The sequence below is a fragment of the Acipenser ruthenus genome, chromosome 6 (genome assembly GCF_902713425.1).
Source record: "Acipenser ruthenus chromosome 6, fAciRut3.2 maternal haplotype, whole genome shotgun sequence".
Classification (NCBI taxonomy): domain Eukaryota; kingdom Metazoa; phylum Chordata; class Actinopteri; order Acipenseriformes; family Acipenseridae; genus Acipenser; species Acipenser ruthenus.
The window spans coordinates 78118127-78144038 of NC_081194.1; the positions used below are offsets into that span (position 1 = coordinate 78118127).

Below are 25912 nucleotides of genomic sequence, written 5' to 3' on the forward strand. Positions count from 1 at the left end.
GCTCAGATTTAATCAACCAGAATAACCCTTTGACTCTAGTTATACTGTGTGTCTTTCAAACCAAGACATTTGATACAAAAGCACATAGAAGTAAAGGGGAACAAAACTTGGATAGTAATTTAATTAAGCCTTGCAAGACTACCAGCTGGAGACTCTGAATAGAATAAATTAATGTTACCTTTTTTGTTTCAAAGTCGGACTTTCCTGGTCTTGTAGGCTGTCTGTCCTTTATGGACAATCCCTAGCGTGCTATCGATGTGGAATCTCTATTTTTAATTATATATCAACACTGGAGTCATTCTGTGTGACTATACATATAACTTCAGGGAGAGTAAAGTTCTTTGTCAGATTACTTTGGTATGTATGTTGAATAGTATCGCATTGAACAGAAATTGGATGTGAATTTATATCTCTGTGTAAACAGACTGAGTGACAGTTTTTTAAATGAACATCTGAAAAGCGATCAAATTCAAAGCCCTCCACAAACAATGAAACAAATCACATCAGGACAAGGATCAGGAATGCCTTTATGTGGTCCCTACCATGTAAGCCATAAGTTTACATGTGACAGGAAGGTTCAAAGTGGTGTATTTCCCTGGGAAAACAATGGTCATCAGTAGATTGCTAATGTGAAGGTAGGTAGAGGTTGTTTCTGTCTGACTACTACTATTCTCAGGCAATCAAAAGCAAAACAATGATCAGGATATCTTGATCAGTTCAGACACTGTTATTGAAAGCAATCTATTAATATCGTCACAATAAGCGGAAAAACGCCCAATAACAATTTCCTTTATAAATGTGACTTTTTATGTTTGCCAGGTAGTAATTCTGAATCACACATTTTGGTAGCCTGGGATTTCTGATAACTTGTAAAGCAGTCTGAAAAGAGATCTGGCAGTCATTGCGGTCGTGCATCTGTGAAAAGCTGTTTGCAATAGAGTCTCTATTCTTGCAGCAAATGCAAATAAGGTTTGCATTAACAGAGAGTGGAAGGTGCCGGAAAGGAACATCTAGTTTCCATTGCTATTGATATGTGTTTCAGAGTTCAAAATGCATGCTTTTTATATTATTTCTTCATGGTCAAACAAAAAAATCTCAACATGGCGCCTCTGCACAAAAAACAATATACTTTTTACAACTGCATACTGTTATTTAATTTGTTGCAGTAGTGTTAGTTTGGTAGTCGTAGAACAATGAGTTCTCTTTGACTTCAACCCCAAAAATGTCAAGCAGCATGCTTGGCCCCTCTTGAGGCACCAATGAGTGTGAAGTCAGAATGAATAAAGTGAATAAAATGGTACCCAAGGCAACATTAAAACCACTTGACTAATACATTAAAAAAACACATCTGTAGCCTTTGTGCCTCAAGTAGACCTGGAAGAGGTGAGTAACTATTGAGGACCCCAGCTACATTCACACCTTCATTGTCTGTGCACCACCCTCTCTTCTCTGTTCAACACCTGATCAAGGTACCAAATCTTAAAAGCTTTCTTTTTTAATACATCACAATGAAGGCGCCACTCTTTTTTATTAATTGCTCTTGAAACTGCGGGGCACTGGCTCATTAATTGAATTAATTACTGCAACAAGGAGACATGCGAAACTTACAGTGCTAGTTAACATAAACAAGGTTTGTACGCTGCTTTATGAAACTACCAGGGTCCACAGTTTAAGGCTGAGTTCAAGGTTAGATTTAGTATTTGGTGATTCAAAGATCAAATGTGTCTGCTTTGTCAAAAAAACAGTCATTTTTTGTGTTATTTATGAATACATAAACTTAAAAACAATGCATTACTATCTAGTTAGCACTTTGGGAAAAAAAACACCTTTTCTTCAACTTTCTTATTTCCCTTACATAAGGACCCCCGTCTGCACCACAGAACCTGATTTACAATATCAACCAGACCACTGTGACCCTGGAGTGGAGCCCCCCTGCAGACAACGGGGGCCGTAGTGATGTCACCTACAGGATTATGTGCAGGAAGTGCAGCTGGGAGCAGGGAGAGTGTGTGCCCTGCAGCAGTATCGTTGGATTTGTACCCCAGCAATCTGGACTAGTCGATACCTATGCCACCATCGTGGACCTGCTCTCCCACACCAACTACACCTTTGAGGTTGAAGCTGTGAATGGAGTCTCAGACCTCAGTCGCACCCAGAGGCTCTTCGCTGCAGTCAGCGTTGCGACCAGCCAAGCAGGTAAAATTGTTTGGAAGTTTTATTTTTTAGTTTTATTTTTTTTAGCAAAAACTAAAGTAATTTAAATGTTTTGTTTATTTAAAATAAAGAGAAAGGGTACAACATTTAAATGTATTATTCATTCACAGACCCAAACAGCAAATCAGTGCAGGTTTCCTAAATAAGAGTATTCTTCTATTTTTTGGTAATGTTTTCTGCTAAAGTACACATTTTGCAGAATTGTATTTGAAGTACGGCAAAATTTACCAAGGTTCAAAATGAAGGCTTTGCATGGACTTGATTATACCCCTTTGGTTTATTGTTAGGCTACCTTTAGGCCCTGTCCACACTGTGCCTTTAAACCATATTAGTTGCCTTTAAACCAGCTTAAAAGTGCTAATTAGGGTTTGCGTCCACACTACTCAGCGGTCTCGAGACCATCTCGGGGGGTAGCCCTTAAAACCAAGATTATCCAGATTTCAGTCGGGATGTCTTCAGTTTTGAAGAATGAACATGTTGAATCTTTTTCAGTCGCAGTTTCGTTAGTCATAAGGGTGTCAACCAATAGTGAAGCAGGTTTAGGTGACGTGGCGTGTCATGTGACTTGTCATACAATATGGCAGAATATTGACAGCTTTAGTTCCACAGGTAAAAATACATTAGTCTTGAATTGCTCTGAGTGTCCTGAATTCAAAAATACCAAATATGTGCACATTTGAATTTGTTTTTTTTAGGTGTTTACTAATCAAAGGTAAATTATCAATTTACATTTTTATTATCACTCTACTGGCAGCCTATATTTTCTTACTGCGCTAAAACAGAAGTAACCGGTGTGTCGATCTCCGATAGGTCACAAACCACATGCTGAAACGTCTGCATGGTGTAAATGTTCAATAGCTAAATTAATAGGCTAAGCACTTATTTTTGGTTGCCTCGCGGGGCTGTCTCCGCCGTCTAATCAGCATACGATGCCATGCATAATGTTAGAGTCGCTATGTTGGGCTAAGTTGATACAAAAATGTGTGCAGGGCAGTATTAATTAAATCTGCATACATAGTAATCACCAGGATCTAGTTGTGGTCCGTCTAATTCAGCCTTAGCAGTGTGCGACACCCAGTCAGGAAAAACTCAATTGTGACATCAAACCAAAACTGAGCACAATTGATCGCAGAATCTGTGCAAACTCAGATGAGATGAGTCAGGATGGCTTGAGTCGGGCTGTGTGCGGTGGGCTTTAGTCTACTAATGCTGATTGATATTTTGAATATCCAGCTGCAGGTTACTAGTTTGTGGGCAATGCAATATATAGTAATAGAGCAGGGAAGTCAAAGGTTAATAATCATTTGTTTTCAAAAGATTCAGAAAGAGATGCAAAAGCCAGATTTAATTAGGTATATGTAGTTTGTTCATTATAGGGTTTTGATGACCCATGAGTTTTGACAGCTGAGTAATTAGTTACATTCACAGCTGGTTTGTCAAACAGTCATGATTCATGTGTTAGGCCATTAGAAGTCAATGAGTGTCTTAAGACTAGTGGAGTATTTCTTATTATCATATTTATATCTCCTTCCTCGTGACTGACAATAATGTCAATGCAACAGTATGGGATATAATTTTGGCTACCAGACAATCTTTTTTCTTTTTCTTTTTGTATATATATATAAGCCAGCTTTATTGGTGTTCCTTTAGACAAATTAAATGTGCTCAAAAATTATACTTTATGGGGTTATTAAGGCAAACATTATCAGCTCTCATTGCGCTCTTCTGCAGTGAAGCATCATAAGTAGCGGTGCGTGTAGTGTGGTCTCAGAGGAGTTTACGGTAATTCAGGGTCATGAATCTTCAGTGTCAAATCACAGCCTGACGTGAGATCTTTAACTGATTGAATCAAAAAAGCTATTGTTTCTAGGCTTGAGCAACCACATAGCATCATTTTCTTAAAACTGTGTTAGCTAATATAGTCATTCACAAGCTCTGTTCTTCAGCCAAATAGTGTTTGTTCTGTGTAAATAGACTGTAACCAGGCATGTAGAACACACTGGGCTAAACATGAAATATACATGCCTAAACAATGCTGGAAGGAAGATAAGGCTTCAGCACTTTTTATACCCTTAAGCATTAGGTACAGCATTACATGCTACAACTGTAAACTCAATTTCATTTTGGGGGGTTGACCAAAACATGTTTCAAGTTATGGTTATTTATAACGCAGATGAATGGTGCTCAGTGAAATAATGTAAATTAATGGTTGGATCAGTAAAGAGCCTGGAAATAAAGCACCAAACCTCTACACTAATCCACCTATTTCCCTTCGTGGTTGATACTGGCAGGGAACTGCTACAGTATTTATCTGTGCAGATTAGAACATGTACAGTCATGTGCATATAAAGGTACTGCCTCATTATATGGCCCTGGCTCCCATTTACCTCATAATGCCAAGCAGTTACTGTGTATTTATTTTTATTACTTAAGGCCAGAAGGGTAAAGACATTGCCTCTTTAATCATTAACTAAAACCTGTGAAGAAGTTGTGGTCAGAGAGGTGGGGAGTCAATTAACTAAAATGGAAAAAAAACATGTAACCATCCTGCACTCCATTTGTCAAGAGGTCAGGCACAAAGAGAGAGGTAATTGCTACTAGCCAGTAAAATGAATCTGGGATGAGCTGAATGGGATGATGTATGTTCAGTGACAAGGTACGTGTCAGAGATGTACATATCAGCCTGTTGTGGCTTGTCTCATCAAGGACACAAACACATGCCAAGAAGACCTGTGAATAACAATTAGTAAGGCTTCTGTGTGAGCGATTCATAATTACCCGTGGCATGTCGACACCAGACAATTAGTATCCCAATTTTAACAATATTTAGTCATTAACTGCAGTAAAGGGGGAGGGTGGTGGAGAGGCGTTTACCTGTAAACTACAGTCTGGTGACTTTGAAAGACTTTAAAACGAAGATGGTTTGCTGTTTTTGTTGAAATGGCCACAATTAGACCCATACGGCATAGTTTTGCAAAAGAGGAACGTGAGAATTGTATTTTTTTTTTTTTATAATCATTATTCATTTAATTTATTATGATTTAGACCACTGATCATGGGGTTTTTAAATGAGACACACTCTGACCCATTTTAAAATACACAAAGTAGTTCAGAGATCTTCAGGTTTTAATAACTATAGTATGCAGTGCTCCAGATAAGGTTTTGGGTCACTGAGTATTTGCTCTCCAATTTAGACACAATGTGAGTAAAATGTATTTTGGGTGAGTACTTTGAATAAATACTGAACATACTTTAATGCTAATTTAAAAATGATGCGTAATTCATATTTGTTCAGATGTGTAAAACTTCCTTAACGTAGCACTGTAACTGGTTAAGGATATGGTTTCTATTGTGCCAAAAGACAAGAAATAAGAAAATAACTTAATAAATATACAACACAATTCTTAGAACTATTCAAATTGAATCCTAAATAAAATGCTATGTCATATTTACAAGTTGCAGCTGATATATCTTCTCTCACATGTACATATCCACAGAAAATGAATTTAAATAATGAATCAATTAGTTTTTATTATTTTTTTCCAAAAGGGAAATAACATAGCAAAAACCTAAATGAAGAAATAAATCCTAAAACAATTATTGAAACAAGTTTCAGTCCAAATAGAAGCTGCAAGAGCCACCTGTGTGGATTTCTGGCGAGATATTAACTCATTGTCCTGAGCCGCAGTCAGTGGGCCTTTGACGTTTCATTTTTTCCCAAGGCAAGAGCTGAAACGCCTGAGCGAGCTTTAATTGGAATGTCCTGGTATCTAAAATACTGACCACTTCCTGGGCCCGCTTGGGGTCACCGCTGTGAGTGGCTACATTATTAAACCTAACACCTTATCTTCTCTTTTTGATTAACTTTTACCAGGAGGGGATTGAGTCAGGTTACTGGCAAGTAAATAGGGTATGCAGTTGCATTAAAATCTTAAAACTTTCTCAATTTAATCACAACCCCTAACAGGAGAGCATGAGAACATGTATTGTGTTCGTGTGCATGCGCGTGTGTGTGTGCGTGTGTGTGTGGTTAGTGATCCCACAGCAGGTTTTACACTTCAACTAATTATACCACAGAAACTGGGTTATTTGTAATAAAAAAGAAAAAAAAGAAAATTGTGTTAGCTTCGGGATAGTGTTGAATTGGTATTGAGCCTCCTATCCTACTTTCTTCTGCTGTGCTGTTAATTCGTTTTTAACAGCAGCTGTTTAACCATTTGGTAACCAGTTTCTGCCAGAACACTTTGGCAAATGGCAACACACATGAGTTATATTAACTATGTTCCTCTTGTTGCTAACAATTTGCATCAAAGAATACCATAAAGTGCACAGTAGAAACCTATAAACCAGACAGAAGTAGCCCTCAAAGATTCAAGCCAGAGTATTCTTTCTATAATTATAATTATAATTGGTTATGGGAACAGCAACAAAACTAAACAAACAGCCTGATTGAGGCAGACCACGGGATGCTTAAAATTCAAGTTTGCTGGTGCAGGTAAATAATTCTGCAAGTGGTAAAAATTATATAAGATAACAAAAATAAAAAATTAAAATGTACATAAAACAAATTGTCATAGAAAATTGCATTGGATTTCTTTGAGCTGTTGTGCTTGTGTGCTTTTTTTAAATGAACTGTAGCCTTTGCAAATATGACCCTGTGTATTAGAATGCACTGACACAGAAGCACAGCAAGCTTCTCTGAACCGAACAACAAGCCATTATTTACATGATCTCCTGTCACCTAAATTTGTGTAACACAAACTGGAGTCTCCTCCCTGAAGCCTCCCACAACCCAGTGACACCATATACATGTTCCTACCCAACATGTGTATGGTTTACCCTTTGATCAGCATTCTTTAATTAAACTGTAGTGCAGATTCTGAGCCTTGCTGCCAGTTTCAAATGAGGTTGATCTGAGGAGACACAAAGACCACCCTGGGGTTCTCTACTTTGTTTCTCAAAGATTCAGTGTAAAATGGGCTTTACCACCTGTGACGTAGCCTTTATACTTCAGCTACATGGAAATACCTTTTAAAAGTTAAAGTATCAAAGGATAGGAAGTCTAGAGTTCATCTTGTTTATACTTTACACGTGAAGATTAAAATTTTTCTTGACCTACCAAATGGCCTGCAAATGGCCTGATGGTTAGCATATGGTAGGTGTGTATGGAAAACAGACATGGAGTCAGCTGGATTTATGTTGAAAAAATATATAGCTTCAATTTAGTTTAAGATTTTCTACAGACTTTTTCTACTTAGATGTGACAATGAGACAACAATAAACAAAAATAAATATCATATGAATGTATTATGCATTATTTAAATTATTATTTTTAATTGTGTCCTCATGCTGAAAGAGAGTAATATCTATAATCTAATATACCCATGAAATCAGAAACAGCATATTAATCAATATCATATGTACATCATTAGCCACAGAACATACTTAAATAAAAGCCTGATCGGTATTTTGTCCCCTATTTTGAAAACATAATTTTGGAATTGATCTAAACATAAACTATATTTTGTCACTATATTTTATAAAACCTTGCAGCTAGATGATATAACGAAAATAACATACAAAAGTTACAACTCTTAGAATTTTAAATCTTAGAATTTTAAGTAATACATGCTGCTATCAGCAGTAACCAGACCACATAAATGCAGCATGGCATGTTTCAGAGAAACCATCTTTCGGTGCAAAATAAAGGTACAGCTACACACAGCAAAAGGCCAACCAACAATGTTTGAAAAGGTGGTCCCCTTAGCAACCAGTAGTGACAGTCAATCAAGATCAGTTAAAATATTTGCAGAGTTGAAAAATATGGCAGTGGTTGGCCATTTAAAGTGTTGCAGCGGTTCCAGTATTTTATAACTTAGCTTGGCGTTTACTCTCTAATGAGTATGATTGCTATGGTGATCACAATGAGCAGCTTAGACCCTGGCAACAAAACAATCTAATAATTGTGCTTTTTTTCTGGCTTTATTTCTTTAATGGCTTTCAGTAAATAAAGCTGGTTAAACAAATTCCGTAATTAATTTAGTGAAAGTGAAAATAAAGCTGTTGATTTTACTGTTTAAATTCAAATTCTGAAATGCTTGTACCTGTTTTATTTTGTTTATAATGATTTTTATTTCACATACAAAAATGATGCAAATTGCACTTTTGTGTAAAGACACTCGAGTAAGCCTCTGGGGTGCACTTTGGATGCTCTTTGTCTTTATTTATAATAATAAACTTTTATGAAATTCCTGACAATGCTATTATACAAGATGTGTCTTGTGTTAATAATAACAGTTCCAAAAAGAATAAGAATTCAAGCCAAGGGAAAAAGGGGCATCAGTTTAATGCTAGCACAGGGCAGTTTATTCTCATGACACCTGACTGGTAATTTATATCGTCGCTTTATCACTACAAAAGAGATATTGTCCAATACATTTGTAAGGATAACACTAGGGAGCGATAAGGTTATTGATTGATTGCTTGCTGCTTTTTATGGTCTCACTTGCCATTATGGCATTAAATGGTATGGATTGATTGAATCCGGAGATTCCCAGCTGACCACTGACATGTGCTGTAATTTTCTAGTTAAGTGGATCCTCTTTTGTAGCATGTGTCCCAGTTTTACATTACCTGGGAGCCTTGCCTTTCTTTTTTTACCCTTCTAGTCTTCACATGCAGTAATTTGATGAGAGCTGGGCAGGGAGGTTCGATTCAACAGCTGCAAGGACATTGTGGAGGTCTCACAAGGAAAAGGCCTGCCACACTTAACCTGTAGCTTTTATTTTTTTTGGAAATGCCTTCAGATTTGTCTGTCACCCAATCCGTCAGCAATGAATAATTTTCATGGAAGGTGCACTTTAATTACTTTCCCATTTAAATTGCATTATCGTGCCCTATCTGGGTAATTAATCTCTCCAAGTATCCTGTTTCAGCCTTTTATTGCTGGCAGACGAGCCCCTATAGATCCCCCTGAATCACTGTGCTTGAGTGAACATAGGTTCAGTATAGCCCCTGTTCTTTTTTTCCCTTGTGCTAGTGCTTATGAAAGATGGCACACTGACAGCCCGAAAGCCTTCTCTTTATCCTTCTCCAACCTTCTCTCCTTTGTCTTCTATGGATCACTCCTGATATAATGTGGTGAAGGGGTAGTTTAGTCACCATGCCCCTACTGTCCCTATCATCTCTTGAGAAAATGTTACACTGCAAAAGGTGCTCATTAGTTCTGCAGTAGAAGATTCTGTTTTGTGATGACAACTGGGCCTTTTCCCCTCCACCCAATACTTCCCCTGAGTACAAGTTAGATTTTTTGTCCAGTTCGTAGCACCAGTGCCTATTGTGTCTTTCAGCTTCAGACAGGCTTTGGCAAATCCAGGATTGGGGAGATCCGGGGTCAAAATCTTGTCCTCTCTAGAAATGCTTCCTTCAGTCCTAGACAGATTCTTGCACCAGTCATTAATTACGGTACTTAGACACTGCATTCCATTCTCAGCCTTTCCTTACCAATTTTGGTGAGGCAAATTGCCTAATAGTTAAATACCTCAACAGTACACTTTGTGTAAGTGCCATTTACATATACCTACTTTTAGTTTTTCATTATAATACTTACTCACAGCAGAATGTAAGCATTTGTATTTATTTATTTATTTATTTATTTATTTATTTATTTATATATTTATTTATATTATTGAAATGGATGAAACAAAGATGGGAGCCCTCAGGTGTAAAATAAATGGCCTATTAGGGAAGATTATGGCCTCATCCTCCCAAAGGAGAATGATAAGAAGCAAGAGAATGTGGCACTCTTTAATAATCCTTCTTTGAAACCCGTTTTATTTTGGCTGATGAATACTAATTGTAGTAGTTAACTCTGGGCCGGTCCGCAGTGGATGACCTCTTTACAGGTTATGAGGAGGATGACTGATTGAACTCTAATGTAATAAATGGTAATGAGATTACTTTTTGACTTTGTTAGAACATAAGAACATAAGACATTTTAAGAATGAGAAAAGGCCATTCGACCCTCCTATGCACACTTGGTCAGTTAGCACTCAAAGAACAGAAAAAACCCTAACCAGGTTAGCAGGGGAAATGAAACCTCTGGGAATCCAATGTCTCAATGTCTTTCCAGAACTGTACACAATATTCTAGGTGTGTTCATACCAGTGCATTGTATAATTTTAATATAACTTTTCTAGATTTGAATTCAACTAAAGGCAGGAGAATACAAAGTACAAAGCACATATTTTAATTTCTATAATTTCTTTGCTTTTTAAAAAAACGAATGAGCAGAAAGGGACAATTTAAAGTAGAACAGGGACATTCTAAACACTACACTTGTGTCCTAAATCATTAATACAGGAAATGCATCCACCAACTCGCAACACTCAAAAACATAAGGCAACTAAGTCAAGTATTTGTCAAGAGCCTTCATCTGTGTAATAAACTTACAATTTTAGCTGTAACTTCTGAACAGTATTTGTTTTTCACTGATAATCTGAATGCATGAAAAGGATAACTGACTATATAGCTGGCTACAAGGAGAGTAGAACAATGATTTTGTCCATTCAGCCATTTAGTGATCTTCCTCTGAAAATCTTTTCATCATTCCAATAGTTGCAGAATGCATTCACTTGTTTTAATTTAATTAGTTTTTTCTCTGCATTATAACATTTACAATAATAATAATTATAAAAACCAACAGGAGTTCAAAACAGCACTTAAACCAAACATCTGTTTGTGTGTATGTATATATGACAATATAATATAAATACGACAAATATGACTGTTATAAATATGACAATAATCTGTGCCATTGTTTTGCTTAATAATGTGCAAGCTATTCACATATTATGCCAATTAAAATTCTAAAACCAATAAGAAACAGTTTAAGATTATTTGTAAGCCCCTGTATTTTTATTTTTATTTTTTATTCTGGTTTGTTCATTTTATTATGTGTGTTTCTTTCTTTCTGAAAAGCCATGCTAATAATGACTTGGATATTTTACTATACAGTTTCACTCGTGATACTATTTCAGAAGTACAATATCAGCTTTATTATTTCGGTTCCCTCGCATTCCCACAGTTAACCATGCTTATTACCATGGCCACCTTCATGGCCTGTCGCTGGTGTGATGTGCAATTACATCGTTCTTTCTGATGGATAATGGAAGTACCGCACAATACCATTCCCAATGCTTGTACAACACTCCACCGGTGGCTCACTTGCTCTATTTATTCAGAACGTCGGCTCCAAAAAAAAAACAAATAACTAACATATTGTGGAAAACATTGAATCAGTTTGAAGTAGTTGTTAAGGTATTAAAAGTGTTTCACAAAGACAGACGCCATATAACCCCAGTGCTAATGCATGTACTAAGTGTTTGATAATGGAGAAATCAATGTTAACAGTCACTGGGATTGAACAGTCACCTCCTATATGCTGCCACTATCTCAAGACCTTGATCTCTTATGAGGTAAAATAAATACATTTCCTTTGCACTGCTTGGGGTATATCAGGAGTTTCCAATAACACTGTTGAAACAGACAATCATACCCAGTTTGACAGGGGGAAAAAACATCTAGCTGTCACTTTCAGATAGCAATAAAGTCCTTTTACTTTTATAAGTTACTCGAGTTACATTGGAGGTAAATACTACGTTGGGTTGCTGCTATTTTGTCAAGTAACATGTTAAGAAACAAACAGCAGCAAACAGGTCTGATTAACCAAGAATAGTGCCAATATTTATATTCAGTTAACGTGAGTTGTATTTATTTTATATGAGAGCTGTGTTACAAACAATCAACAGATGGATACATGTATTTTGACTGTTTATTTTCAACATAGCCAATTTGAGCGTTTCAGTATATTGACCATTAGGCAGGAGTATTAAAACTATGTTTAAATGACTGAGTCTATTTTAATGATGAAAACCACCTCTCTTGAACTCTAGATAGACCCAGCAGGGTTGTTTTTTTTTTTGTTCCCACGGGGGATTTATTGACCCACGTATTAATAAATACAATAAAAACTCAATTGAATTGATGACTGTGAAACATAAGGTTGATTTTAGGGTGGCAGAATGAAGATCCCTGATGTGTAATTGAATCACACATATTTACTTATCTCAATACCAACTTTGTGTCTAAACATATATACATGCTGGGGTTGCTGAGTGTCTCCCCTGGTAAAAGCACAGCCTCGTGGTGTGCAGGGTGAGTCATACAGTCAGGGGAGCGCAGGGGTCCCTGAGTGTCTCCCCTGGTAAAAGCACAGCCTCGTGGTGTGCAGGGTGAGTCATACAGTCAGGGGAGCGCAGGGGTCCCTGAGGGTCTCCCCTGGTAAAAGCATGGCCGCATGGTATGCAGGGTGAGTCATACAGTCAGGGGAGCGCAGGGGTCCCTGAGTGTCTCCCCTGGTAAAAGCACAGCCTCGTGGTGTGCAGGGTGAGTCATACAGTCAGGGGAGCGCAGCGGTCCCTGAGTGTCTCCCCTGGTAAAATCACAGCTACATGGTGTGCAGGGTGTCATACCCTGTATAGGAGGCTGTGTGGTCCAGTTGTTAAAGAAAAGGGCTTGTAACTAAGAGGTCCCGCGGTTCAAATCCCACCTCAGCCACTGACTCATTGTGTGACCCTGAGCAAGTCACTTAACCTCCTTGTGCTCCGTCCTTCGGGTGAGACGTAATTGTAAGTGACTCTGCAGCTGATGCATAGTTCACACACCCTAGTCTGTGTAAGTCGCCTTGGATAAAGGTGTCTGCTAAATAAACAAATAATAATAATAATAATAATAATAATAATAATAATAATAATAATAATAATAATAATAATAATACAGTCAGGGGAGAGCAGGGGTCCCTGAGTGTCTCCCCTGGTAAAAGCACAGCCGCGTGGTGTGCAGGATGAGTCATACAGTCAGGGGAGCACAGGGGTCCCTGTGTCTCCCCTGGTAAAAGCACAGCTGCATGGTGTGCAGGGTGAGTCATACAGTCAGGGGAGCGCAGGTTTGCATTCTGGCTGTGCCAAGTTGACAGTCTTTGTTGGGGATTCCAGAGGGAGCGTTGCATTGGCTTTGCTGGTCCTGTGGGTTAGGGAGGCAAAACCAGAAGGGACTGTTTAAAAGAGGAAACTGGCTTGGTCATGGGCCCACTGGACCTTCACTTCTCCTGAGCTGTGTGGAAAATTGCTGCAGTGAGGGGTAACATAATTGGGCACTCTAAATAAAATAAATAAAAAAACAATAATAAAAGTATATACAATGTGTATTACACGTTGAAAGGCGTTACATGGTACATACATTTCCAAACTTAAAGGCCAGCAAGTGGAAAAAGTTTATATTAAACAGTGATCTACCTACTTTGGGCTTATTGTTGTTCTCCTTGGAAACAAAACAAAGACCTTCTTTGAGAATTCAATTGAGAAAGTGCCACTTGTAGAATGGCAATGCAGTAACCTTTAAACTTCTGAATTGGCACATCTGATTATTAGTAACCTTAGGAACCCTAAAGCCGTTGTCTCTAAGAATTTAATAGCATCTCCCTTACTTAAATCCAGCCGGTGCACCTGTTCTGTTCCTCAGCTGCATATCTCACCTCTCCAAGATACATCAGCTTACAACTAATACCTTTTTAACAAAGTTTAGGAAGGCCATCTGGTATTGACTTTAATAATTCAGCAAAAAAACAACACTAAAACAATTATGGTTTCCACAGAGAGGATATCAGAATGTTTACCTAAGCAGATGGAGTCACATCTGGTCTGGTGAATGTTAGCCAGGGCACAGATAAATCATTCTTAGAACTTTGAGTGCATTCAAAACGTACTCACTACTGCCATTATTATTACATAAGGAACACCCTTTTAGTTTGTTTGGTTTTTCCATACTTAACTATTCATTTCAGATCAGCCTCCCCACATTGGTTAAACACATTATTATAAATATATCTAACCTTTTGTTGGGCTTTGTCGACTTCATTCGAGTAGTATTTTGAGTTTGGCGTCATCAAAATTACTTAAAACCCAGAGTTTCATTAATATAAAAACCAGACTCCCTGCTAAATCCAGGATACTAACCTGAATGCAGTCTAAAAGTGTCATGCATGCACTCCATGTTTATTGCATGAATTTATAATTTCCCTTTTTTTTCTTCGCGGAAAAGTTGTCTAAAAATAGGTATCATATAACAAAGATTTTAAGTTACAGTTTACATTCTCCTGGAAAGTAGATGGGCAATGAAATCTATATGCCCTGTCAAAAATCTGGTTAGCATCACCAAAATGAAAAATATGTACTGCCAAATATCCTGAAGCATTTGTTAGGGGAACTGTAGGATTTTGGCAGTATTGTGTCCATTTGCCATGTGGATTATGCTGCAGTGCAGAACATCTACAGCTATGGACAAATGTTTTTTCATCGCCTAGAAATTTAGGATTGAGACATCATTAAAAAAAAAAAAAACTACATGAACATAATTTAGATATTTTAGTTAACATGTAATCAAAGAAACTACAAAATGATATTGCAGAAGTCTACCGGAAGCCATAATAGTAGTACAGTATTTCATGTTAGATTTCAAAATGTCACATTTTTTAATTTTTGTCAGTTTTTCGTTAAGTATATGGAAAACTACAAAGCGGTGTGTAATTCAATATGTCAACGTAACATTATTCAGCAGGTTTCATTTCCCTTTATGAAGCAAAATGTATGAATTGTATAGGGTGATACAAATATTTTGGCCATAGCTGTAGACATGCGATCAACACAAGTCTAATTACTGCATGTAAGTTATGTTTGTTTTTCAATGAATTACAATACAATTCAGCCAAGCACGAATTTCACTGATCACTGCAGCACAAGATTTAGTGTAACATGTCCAGTTTAAACAGAAAGACTGAGCTGAAATAATTCAGTTGTCTGCATATTTCTTTTAGCCAGGTCACCAGGCTGAAATGTTGCAGATTATATTTATTGCAAGGCTTTCATGCTTATACATAAGGTAATTGAAACAGTAAGGAAGCACTTCGGCTAACACTTTTATTTGGACAATTTATGAGACAGCCTAATCCTGTTCTGTAAATTATAGGGTCTGAAAATAAAATTGTTTCTCTGAGAATGTCAAGTCAAAATTAAATCAGTATCGTTTGGACAAATGAAATTGTTTTTAACATGAGGAACAATTTAGGCAGATCATAGATCTCAAAGGATTTACGAAAATAACTTTTAATAGCAAACGAGGTAACAAATAAAAGTGGTTCTTACTTTGCCTTCAAACAATTTCCTGCTTGTGAGTTTGTGTGTTAGTAAATGCAGGTGCACTGCAGGTGTAACCTGTCTAAGTGGTTTAACTTTGATCGTCTTATTTTATTTTAAAATAGCAAATATTATTAGTAATGCCAAAATTCTTTAGACTCTATTTTGAACTTCCTTCAAAACTGGACAACTAATGTCTACATAAAAGTACCATATCAATTCTATACATACGAATACATAAGATTAAAAAATAAACACAAAAGCTATATTTTTTTTAGGGTTTGAAGTATACCTCTTACCATAGAATAATACTATGTTCTGTTTTCTTGGTATCAAAGTCCTTAAATTTTTCTAGCATAAATAGATTAATAGACCACGTGTACCATATTCATGTTAAATAAAATCATTGTGTACTTGATTTTCAATTAAAACACATTCATTTTAGAATACAAACTAAATCCCATTCATTATTAAAGGTGAATTGTGCCCAATCAGTGACCCTTTGATTCACAATAAGTTTCTCTTGTATGACTCTTTGAAAATGAGTCTTAGCACTAAGTACTATGGATTAGCTTATTGTGCGTCGGTATTCATTTTTACTGTACATTTGACTGATCTACCTGCATGGAAACCACAAAGCATTTCAGAATGGTGGCACTTTGCAATTTTACAATTATAAATCTGTTGTAATATTTCAATGCCTTTACACAAGTTAGCTTCTGGAGAAGCCACATTTTATACAAGGAGGCATTTAATAAGCAAATAGCATTTACTGTATTTTGAAAACAAGTTTGAAGAGTTATATCTGTGCCTCAAGCCAGTGGCAAATGTTATTTATCTTTACCGTGGTTTTGACAGCGGTCGTTGTGTATACAAGTATATCAGCCTAAATCCTGTCAAGTGATGCTAGCTGTGATGGAACACAATCGACTCTGGCACGAGGCAGATATTGCAATACATTACTGTAATGCCAGAATACGAGAGAGAGAGAGAGCACTCTTACACATTACAAATATTAATTTACCAAGCTCCACCTGTGTCTAAACCATAAGACTATATGTATAACCATTCATATTTCAGGAATAGTCGCATCTTGTTTTTCCATCAGTTGCAACATCAATAACAATTATAACAACCACCTCAAGCTTTTCCAGAATTGTTCAAAAAGCTATACTATAACCATAGACACTGTTGTAAGTACAGCAGAGCACAGGAGCCATTGTAAAGTATTTAATTTGTTAGAAAATGGAACAAACAAAACTACCTTAAAGCCATTTTTGTGTGCAAAATTATTCCCAAATGGCAGTTATCCCAGGTGGGATTTGCCCCAGATTCACCCCACAATTCCCCAGGCTAGAATCAAATTGCAATTACTTACATAAGTGGTCACTGATTCTAACATGAACAACTATATTGAAAGTGATGTTGCCATTGAAGTACTTTGATGGTGGTCTTTCGTACAGAGCAATCCAGAGCTAGCATTGTACTGAAAAAACAAAAAGAAAAAGTGTGTGTGTCGGGGGTGGGGGTGGCATTGCTAGGGCCAGGGCCGTTCCTTAGTAGAATAATATGGATTAGTGGCAAATCAATGTCTGATACAGCTTTTTAATTATGTTCTTTGATTAATGGCAGTTGTATTAGGCCAGACATTTTTAAGAGACAAAATAATAAATTTGATTCAAGGCATCGACCAGAGACTAGTTCCATGGGGAAAAGTTTTAGAAAGAAAGGGAATTCTAAGTAGAAGTGCCTGTTCACATCTACTCTTATATATAAGAACAAATATTGAACAAAATAGAGTGGGGGTTTGTGTATTTGGCAGCGACTCAGGCTTTAATCAGAGACTCCTAACTTCAAAGGCTGTGCGCAGCCTCCCTATTCCTCTTGCATTTCAATACCTTACTTCCATTCGCTATGTACTTTTCATATGCAGTGAGGCAGTGTTTCATTTAAGCTGTACATAACTGATTTGAATTAGACCATATCCTGAAAATGTCATTTAAAATAACTTGCAATAACTTCACCATCCAGTCTCGCTTTGATCTTAAATTAGACAGCATTCTTCCATAAATAGGGGCAATTATAATTTATATAGGATTTCTTCCTAACAAAGTGTGTGTTGCGCACACCACTGTATTTATTAATTATAAAGAGTTGGTAGTGTAAGTAGTTCTTAAAGCTTTTCATGGTAAATTGTTAGAACTACTAAAACATTCCTGGCCATGTATTCTTAATCTTTGACCTCAGTTATAGTGATCTGCAAGCTACTTATGTTGCAATCAGCATCATCATGCTTCTTAAAACGTTTCTTCAGACTAGTGCTAGTATTTTAATGTAGAAGCTCTGGCTTTCAGTATTCACAAACACTGTACATAACTACATTCCCAGAGGACTCATAAATTAAATCATTTGCAGAGAAACTATTGAAACTTATTTAAAGTGTTACCTTATGCTGACCCCCTAACCCCCAGCATACCTGTTCTACCTGTATTTACAGTCAGACTATTCAGTTTGCTTTTATTTTAGTCTTAAAAACAGAAAAACACATCATTTGTTTGAGTATTAGCTCATCCATCTGTTCGTATTCTGTGTAGTCTTAATACTGTATTTGAAAACATTAATGGAAATGGGTGATATAATTGTGCATGTTTACTTGGGGGAATAGATGGCACAGGTCATGTTTTAATAGAACCTATTGAAATGTGTAAAGTGCACCAGTGTATCGGCCACGCAGTTTACACCTGTTGTTCACGCATAATACCTTGTAACTGCAGCCTGTATATACAGTAAACTACAGACACACACTCAGTAGAGGCATACAAATTAAAAGCAAAAGAAATTGACTTTACAAGGTAATCTCTGAGAAGCAGTCTTGTCAAATCACCCTTCTCTTTGTCCCTGGTGTTGTCTCCTTTCATTCCTTTATTTGTCCCTCTACAGAGTTCAAGGTGCCTTTCCATTTTGAGACAGTATATTGAAGAATTTGAGAAATCAAAGCTTTTCTAAATGTAATCTCTTTGGTGTGCCGGGGGGTGGGGGTTGTCAAATCATCGTGTTATTTAATGACTAGAGTGAATTTATCAAGTAACTTCAGATACGGTCAGGAGGGGATCACACCCTGCATTTATAACAGATTAGTTCCATTAATCCACATGCCCGCATTCCACCAGCTGTGAGCTTTGTAAGGTTTTTATAAAAACACTGCGAAAGAGGATTAGGGAATGATTTACAAAAATGGAACTCACTCCTTTATTATTTGGGAATGAACATGGGGGCAGGCACAGCTATGACAGGCTTTTCAAGGGCTGCTTTTAAAACAGTGGAGCTGATCACGGCAGGCTGGATCCAGGGGAGAGCTCAGAGGCAGGTCTGCCTTTGTAGATTGGGAGAGTGTCTGAGGCTTTGGGTTGGGCTGGGTTGTGTGAGAGAGGGCTTTGTCTTATCAGGTAACACATCACTCAGTGGTGCTTAGGGCTGAGACGTTTCTGATCAGCAACTGTTTCCACTGAGAAAAAAGGGCATTCTTGTCTGAGCCCAGGCTAATCAGCTCTTTCTCATTCTGTGAATTTAACAGCACTGATAGACAGCTATGACCAGCCACATGTCACAGTGGTCACCGCAGGCAGATCACTGGCTGCGGTTTCAGAAACGTTTGTGTCTGAATTGAAGAAGCCCAGTTGGCTGGTTTTAAAGGGTTGTTATAGGCAAGTCTGCCAGTCTGGAAGCTATGCGCAATGACCACCCGTGATTTAAAAAATAAGACCTTGTGTAATATTAAAACACGCTTAATAAAGGCATAACAAGGTTGAAAATTTGACCTAATCAAGAATGGTACAAAATAAGAGTGATTGTAATTTGTTTCACAGAAAATAGAGCATCTGGTTTATCAGAACAAGAACACGTTACCTATAGTATCACTAGCCTGCTATAATTCAAAAAGTTAATTTAATGACCAGTATTGTCTGCCTTGTGCTCTAGCTCCTTACTGAGTCAGATACCACTGGTCAACTTATAATCAAAATGCTACAGTGATCAGCTCATACACTGCTAATAACCCCTGCACAGAATGAGAGGGAAAAAAACAATGATCATGTATCATAGACTTTTCAACAAAAGCAAACACATTACATTTTACTTTAAGATAGCAATGTAGCAAACAGTGAATCATGTAAATAAAATGGTAGCTAAGTATTGAACACACATAACGTAAAACTTCAAATAATTGCCGGGACTCCAATAAGCGCCGGGTCTGCTGGCAAATATTGTGAGTAAACGTCAGGTCTCTATTAAACGCCGGGTCTCTGTCATTGCCATTGAAGCCGAGGAAGATGAGGAGAAGCTTGAACGTAATGAACTGCTAATAAGTGACAGCAATGAAAGTGACTCTCATGATTAATAAATAATAATAATAGAAAATGTAATTTAGGTAGGCCTAAATGTAATGCATATTTGTTTATGCAGTTGTTACATTATTAAAAGTTTTGATCATTTTAAGCGTGCTGAAAGTAGGCCAGATACAAACCTCCTGGTGTATTTTAATATTTAGTGTTTTGTTATATTAACAATGTACAAGTTTGAGATTAAACAATTTATTGTTAATTTTAAAAACATTTTAGAATTTGTATTTATTATTATTATTATTATTATTATTATTATTATTATTATTATTATTACTTTATCAGCTAAGGCATATTTTAGAGACACAGTAGAATAATATGCAGTAGCATAATGTCACTCAGGAAAATAATAAAATACAAATAAAATTGTTTGGAATTCTCTCCTCTCTTAGGTTTCTAAATTTCTCCGATATTTGTCAGAAACATGCAAGTGCTCTGGATTAGGCTAATCGTGATGTCATTTCCTTTGGCTCAGACATATTCTGTTTCCATCTGTCTGACAAATTTGACTCTTTAAATGTTCAAGTGGGCTATAGTTCTTAACCGTTTCCTTTGCTAAATCAGATCTCCCTGCCTAAAACAAACAAGAGAACAGTTGTTAAATGGCTGGCTCAATGAAGGTATCACACAGCCTGTTCAGAGCTTGTCCTGTTGTCTTTGGCTTTGTCAGCTGTCTTTAATTGAAATGTTTATTATGTGCAGTGAGAAAACAAGGGATTACTGATTGTTTGTCATAGATTTGCAGAATGATTTAGAAAATGCTGGGCCTGAAATGGTGCAATGCAGTATATGCTTTGTGCACATGTTAAATAGTTTAGTCTTCCAGGTAGAACAGCACATCAGGGGAACTAAACTGTAGCAGATTATGATACGACTGTCATTAACATCCTTCAAATAGAACCCTCCCTGCTATTTTAAACCTTTTTTTTTTTTTTTACAAACAGAAATAAACTAAATTCAAAATATTGGCGCACAAAGGGCCCAATTTTATTTAGCATTATTTAGATCCACCACCATTTCAATCAATTGAATAGACCCCAATGTTGCCTAAGTATGTAATAGTTTATTGGTCATAATGCAATGATGGGTTTAGCTGAGTAAAATATATATTCTGTTTAAATGTTTACCAATGACGTTTGTAGAATATTGTTTATTATTTATATCAATATTATTATTAGAAATCTGATATATACACTAGCAGGGTCTTAACATGTCCAACAGATGCACCCATGAGTCACTCGAAGCTGGCATTGCTCTTCTTCAGTAAGGCACGGGAGTCTGTGTAATGCACCCATGAGTCACTCGAAGCTGGCATTGCTCTTCTTCAGTAAGGCATGGGAGTCTGTGTAATGCACCCATGAGTCACTCGAAGCTGGCATTGCTCTTCTTCAGTAAGGCACGGGAGTCTGTGTAATGCACCCATGAGTCACTCGAAGCTGGCATTGCTCTTCTTCAGTAAGGCACGGGAGTCTGTGTAATGCAAGCATGAGTCACTCGAAGCTGGCATTGCTCTTCTTCAGTAAGGCACGGGAGTCTGTGTAATGCACCCATGAGTCACTCGAAGCTGGCATTGCTCTTCTTCAGTAAGGCACGGGAGTCTGTGTAATGCACCCATGAGTCACTCGAAGCTGGCATTGCTCTTCTTCAGTAAGGCACGGGAGTCTGTGTAATGCACCCATGAGTCACTCGAAGCTGGCATTGCTCTTCTTCAGTAAGGCACGGGAGTCTGTGTAATGCACCCATGAGTCACTCGAAGCTGGCATTGCTGTTCTTCAGTAAGGCACGGGAGTCTGTGTAATGCACCCATGAGTCACTCGAAGCTGGCATTGCTCTTCTTCAGTAAGGCACGGGAGTCTGTGTAATGCACCCATGAGTCACTCGAAGCTGGCATTGCTCTTCTTCAGTAAGGCACGGGAGTCTGTGTAATGCACCCATGAGTCACTCGAAGCTGGCATTGCTCTTCTTCAGTAAGGCACGGGAGTCTGTGTAATGCAAGCATGAGTCACTCGAAGCTGGCATTGCTCTTCTTCAGTAAGGCACGGGAGTCTGTGTAATGCACCCATGAGTCACTCGAAGCTGGCATTGCTCTTCTTCAGTAAGGCACGGGAGTCTGTGTAATGAGGGAGGTTGCCATTTTACTAAGGCGAATGCAATTCTCGACCAAATTTAGAATCATTAAGCCCAATTACTTTACTTACAGTAAGAGATGTTAATTGAGCAGCATTGGATGAAATTCCACAGGGTTTTTTTGTTTGTTTGTTTTTTAAGAATTATGGCAACACACTGCATACGATTATATTTGTCTTACAAGTATGTTGATATTACAAGTTTCCAACAAGCTGTTTTTCCTTAACAAAATGTGTGTTATTTATTCCAGTTTCAATTCACTTGACTGAACAAATAAAGTCCATCTTAGATTGCATTTGTGATTGCATGTTGGTTTGCCATTGGTAAAAGATTTAATGGTGTAGGAAGAATTCTGGACGTGAGTAAACAATTGCCTGGCCAGAGTCAGTTCACAGTTTGGATATAGAACAGTTGACTGGTTTTAAATAAGTGAGGACCCTGCTGTGTAAACAATTATATAGCAAAGCTGACCACTGATTTTTGCATCTGTTACCCTATGAATACCATTAGTGATTATTATTGAGTTCACAGTGTGTTAAATGTTGCAATAACTGGTTAGAATTAACCTGTAGATTTCACTCTGTAATGCCTCAATTATGTGTAAAGGCCCTTCCCATACCACGTGCCTCGCACACATTCTTAATGTGTTGTATTTAAAAGAGCATACGGATAGATGGATGGATGGATGGATGGATAAATAGATAGATAGATAGATAGATAGATAGGTGTGTGTGTGTTATTTTCTATAATTGGTAGCCTCTGTCTTATCTTGTTATTTTTTGCCAGTTGTAAATTAATCTCTGCAGAATTGATTTAGGTGTTTTAATTGTTGCCCTCTTAATAGAATGCACTATTTATAGCATGCTGTTTAGAATATGTGTATGTTTTGTTTCTATTGGCTTATGTACTATATGCAATGCTATTAGGTGGATTTAGGTAACTTTGAAACATAAATAAATGCAAATTCACTGTGTAACAAATATAAGTAATTGTCAAACACCTTTTTTGTTTTGTTTATTTCAAAATATTCAAACAGCTTATTTGAACATAAGTAATGCACTTGTGCATAGCAGTCCATTTTGGTGCAAACACATTTAAGCCACTTAGTATTCCCATATTATCCATGGATGATTATTATTATTATTTGTTTATTTAGCAGATGCCTTTATCCAAGGCGACTTACACAGACTAGGGTGTGTGAACTATGGGGGGGGCGGTGGGGGAGGACACACATTTCCCACCGGTAGTATTTTTTATTTTTTTTTGTAATGTATTCAAGAACAGGACATGATAGAAATTGTAAATTAATTAACCTTTCTTTTGGAGCCGGGTCACAAATATGTTCTTTAATATCTCAGAATAATTTGACTTCTGTCAGGTGCATAAATTATTATTTATTTATTTATTTATTTATTTATTTATTTATTTATTTATGTATTTATTAGCAGAAGCCCTTATCCAGGGCAACTTACAGTTGTTACAAAATATCACAATACAAAGTATCACATTACAAAATATCACATTACAGATAAGAGCAGTTATAAAGTACAGTAAAATCAGTAAAGAATAAGATTAAATTAAAAAAAGAGCAAAATAAGGAATACAGTAAATAATTACATTTAAGAGCGAGTTCGACTAAGAGCAGTTAAACTTATAGTAAAAATCTTTGCTTATAGGAGGTCTGTATTGTTTTTTTTACATTTTGACCACTTTTTTAAACTTTTAAATTGCATTTTCTGCCTCAAGATGGCTTCCCATGTGCCCGCATGGACCTCTCAGAACTACATTTCCCATCATCCTCCTGCTCACTGATAACTCCATCTCAGTTACATAGGTGAGCAGGAGGATGATGGGAAATGTAGTTCTGCGAGGTCCATGCGGGTACATGGGAAGCCATCTTGAGGCAGGGAATGCAATTTAAAAGTTTAAAAAAAGTGGTCAAAATGTAAAACAAAATTTAAACAATACAGACTTACATAAACAGTTGTAGCAACACATGGGAACATGTAACACAATAAAATAAAAATGTCCTTATGTACCCTTTAAGAGCACGTAGTAAGTATGATAGATGGATAAGAATGATTTCAAATAAGAGCAATTACAAAAAACGTGAATACGGATACCTATAAGAGTAAAATCAAGCGCAAGACAGGAAATAATTATAATTAAGAGCAGTGGTAGAATTCGGCAAGGTATGGAGCAGTTTAGTGCAACTACAAGCTGTTGCAAGTACTGGTACAATTGGGTCCAATATAGTCCAGTATAGTGGAGAGTTGTGAGGTTTACAGATGCTGTCTGAACAGGTGTGTCTTGAGGAGGCACCGGAAGGTGGTCAATGACTGAGCAGACCTGATATTTGTGGATAGGTTGTTCCATCACTGAGGGGCAAGGGTGGAGAAGCAGCGGGATTAGTTAGACCTTAGCAGCCAAGAGTTTCTACATGTGAGTTCCACCTCTAAGTCACTGTGTGACCCAGAGGCCAAGTCATCTCTTCTTTGTACCTGAGTCGTATCTAACTATAAAACCATGAACAAACACTGGAAATGAAACTACCCCTAAATCATGCTGGTTAAATAATTGCTCTTCTGTAGCAGTCAGGAGGACTCTGTTTAATGCTGAACAATTTGGAAATGGCATGTATTTAAGTAAAAACTTTTTTTAAAGGAATCAGCGTCACTGTCATGTATTACAAGTAATGAATAGTTAACTGCAAGAGATTCAGTTACAGCCTCACACAGCTGGGTTCTTCAGCAGGAAATGCTTTTAAATTGTATTTCACCATATAAATCTCCTGCACATAATTGATACTTGTCGCCAACAAAGCATTGAAAGAGAGTGGAAAGCAGATACAAGCGATGCTGGGGAAGACAATATGGTGTGCCAATGTGAGTCATTTACCAGCTCAAAGGCATGTGGGATATGTCTATATTAGCAACACAGTAGTGTGGCATGTCAAAACGTATTCATTGCGGGACGCTTTGTGAGTGCTGTGTGGCTCCTCAGTGTCACAGCTCAGCATCACTTGAAGGTGATTGATGCTGACGTGGAATCCCGCATAGCCTGGCTGCTAAGGGTGGCAGCTTGAGAATATATTCGGGGTTAGCAAATGCTACAACCAGGGACCTTTGGTATCCCTGATCACATAACATGACAGAACAGAGTCAGCACTTTTTATTTGCTTTGCTTTACAATCTTTCGTCTTGTACATGAGTTTGTCTTCCTTTTTTTGTTTCAAAGTACTTGTAGTCTTTTGGGATTTTGCGAAGGGTTTTTTTAAAAAACCTGTTTTGCAACCCTCCCTCAGTGATATATGTTACAATTAAAGTACAACTTTTGAATAACTCATCGACTGTGGTGTTTGTATAGGTTAAAAGCCCTTGCCTATGCAGCATCATAGTTTATTTGGTTATGGTGCACAAGAAGATGGTTTCCTCCTTTATGCCTTAAGTTTATTTATAATGATATTTTGGTTTACTGTATTGTACAGTGCGTGTGCAGTGTACATACACGAGTAATGACACCTCTATAAAATGTGTATACAACTTAATAAATAACATTACAAGATTTTATTTTTTAAATGTCAACGCAAAAGTAGCAAAAATAAAATATCATAATTGTATTATTACAGTATGCATCCACTGTGCATTTGGAAACTGACAATTTTGTGCTGAATTCAGTATTTCCTTAAAATCCATTGCAAGATAAGGTCCAGTTAATATTGTCAACACTCGATAACACATGTATGGAAGATACTAATGAATTAGTTAATCTCTCAAGATTCTAACAATGGTGATCATAATGCTACTTATTACAGCATACACATTCCAATGCACTGAATGAATTTCTGTATATTTACCCCCATAATAAAAAACAGCATGTATTTAAAAACAAAAGAAAAAAAAGCAAATCTTCTCTTCATAATGC

The 25912-nt window shown here is 37.1% G+C and overlaps 1 protein-coding gene across 1 annotated transcript in view; it reads left to right on the plus strand.

Annotated features, from left to right (window-relative positions):
* The window catches only part of LOC117411302 (ephrin type-A receptor 7), a 61113-nt gene that overhangs the window by 22465 nt on the left and 12736 nt on the right, over nucleotides 1-25912 (plus strand). Inside the window, exon 5 of the mRNA XM_034018594.3 lies at nucleotides 1861-2196. Coding sequence (XP_033874485.3) covers nucleotides 1861-2196 — 336 coding nt within the window. The remainder of the gene's footprint in view (nucleotides 1-1860; nucleotides 2197-25912) is intronic.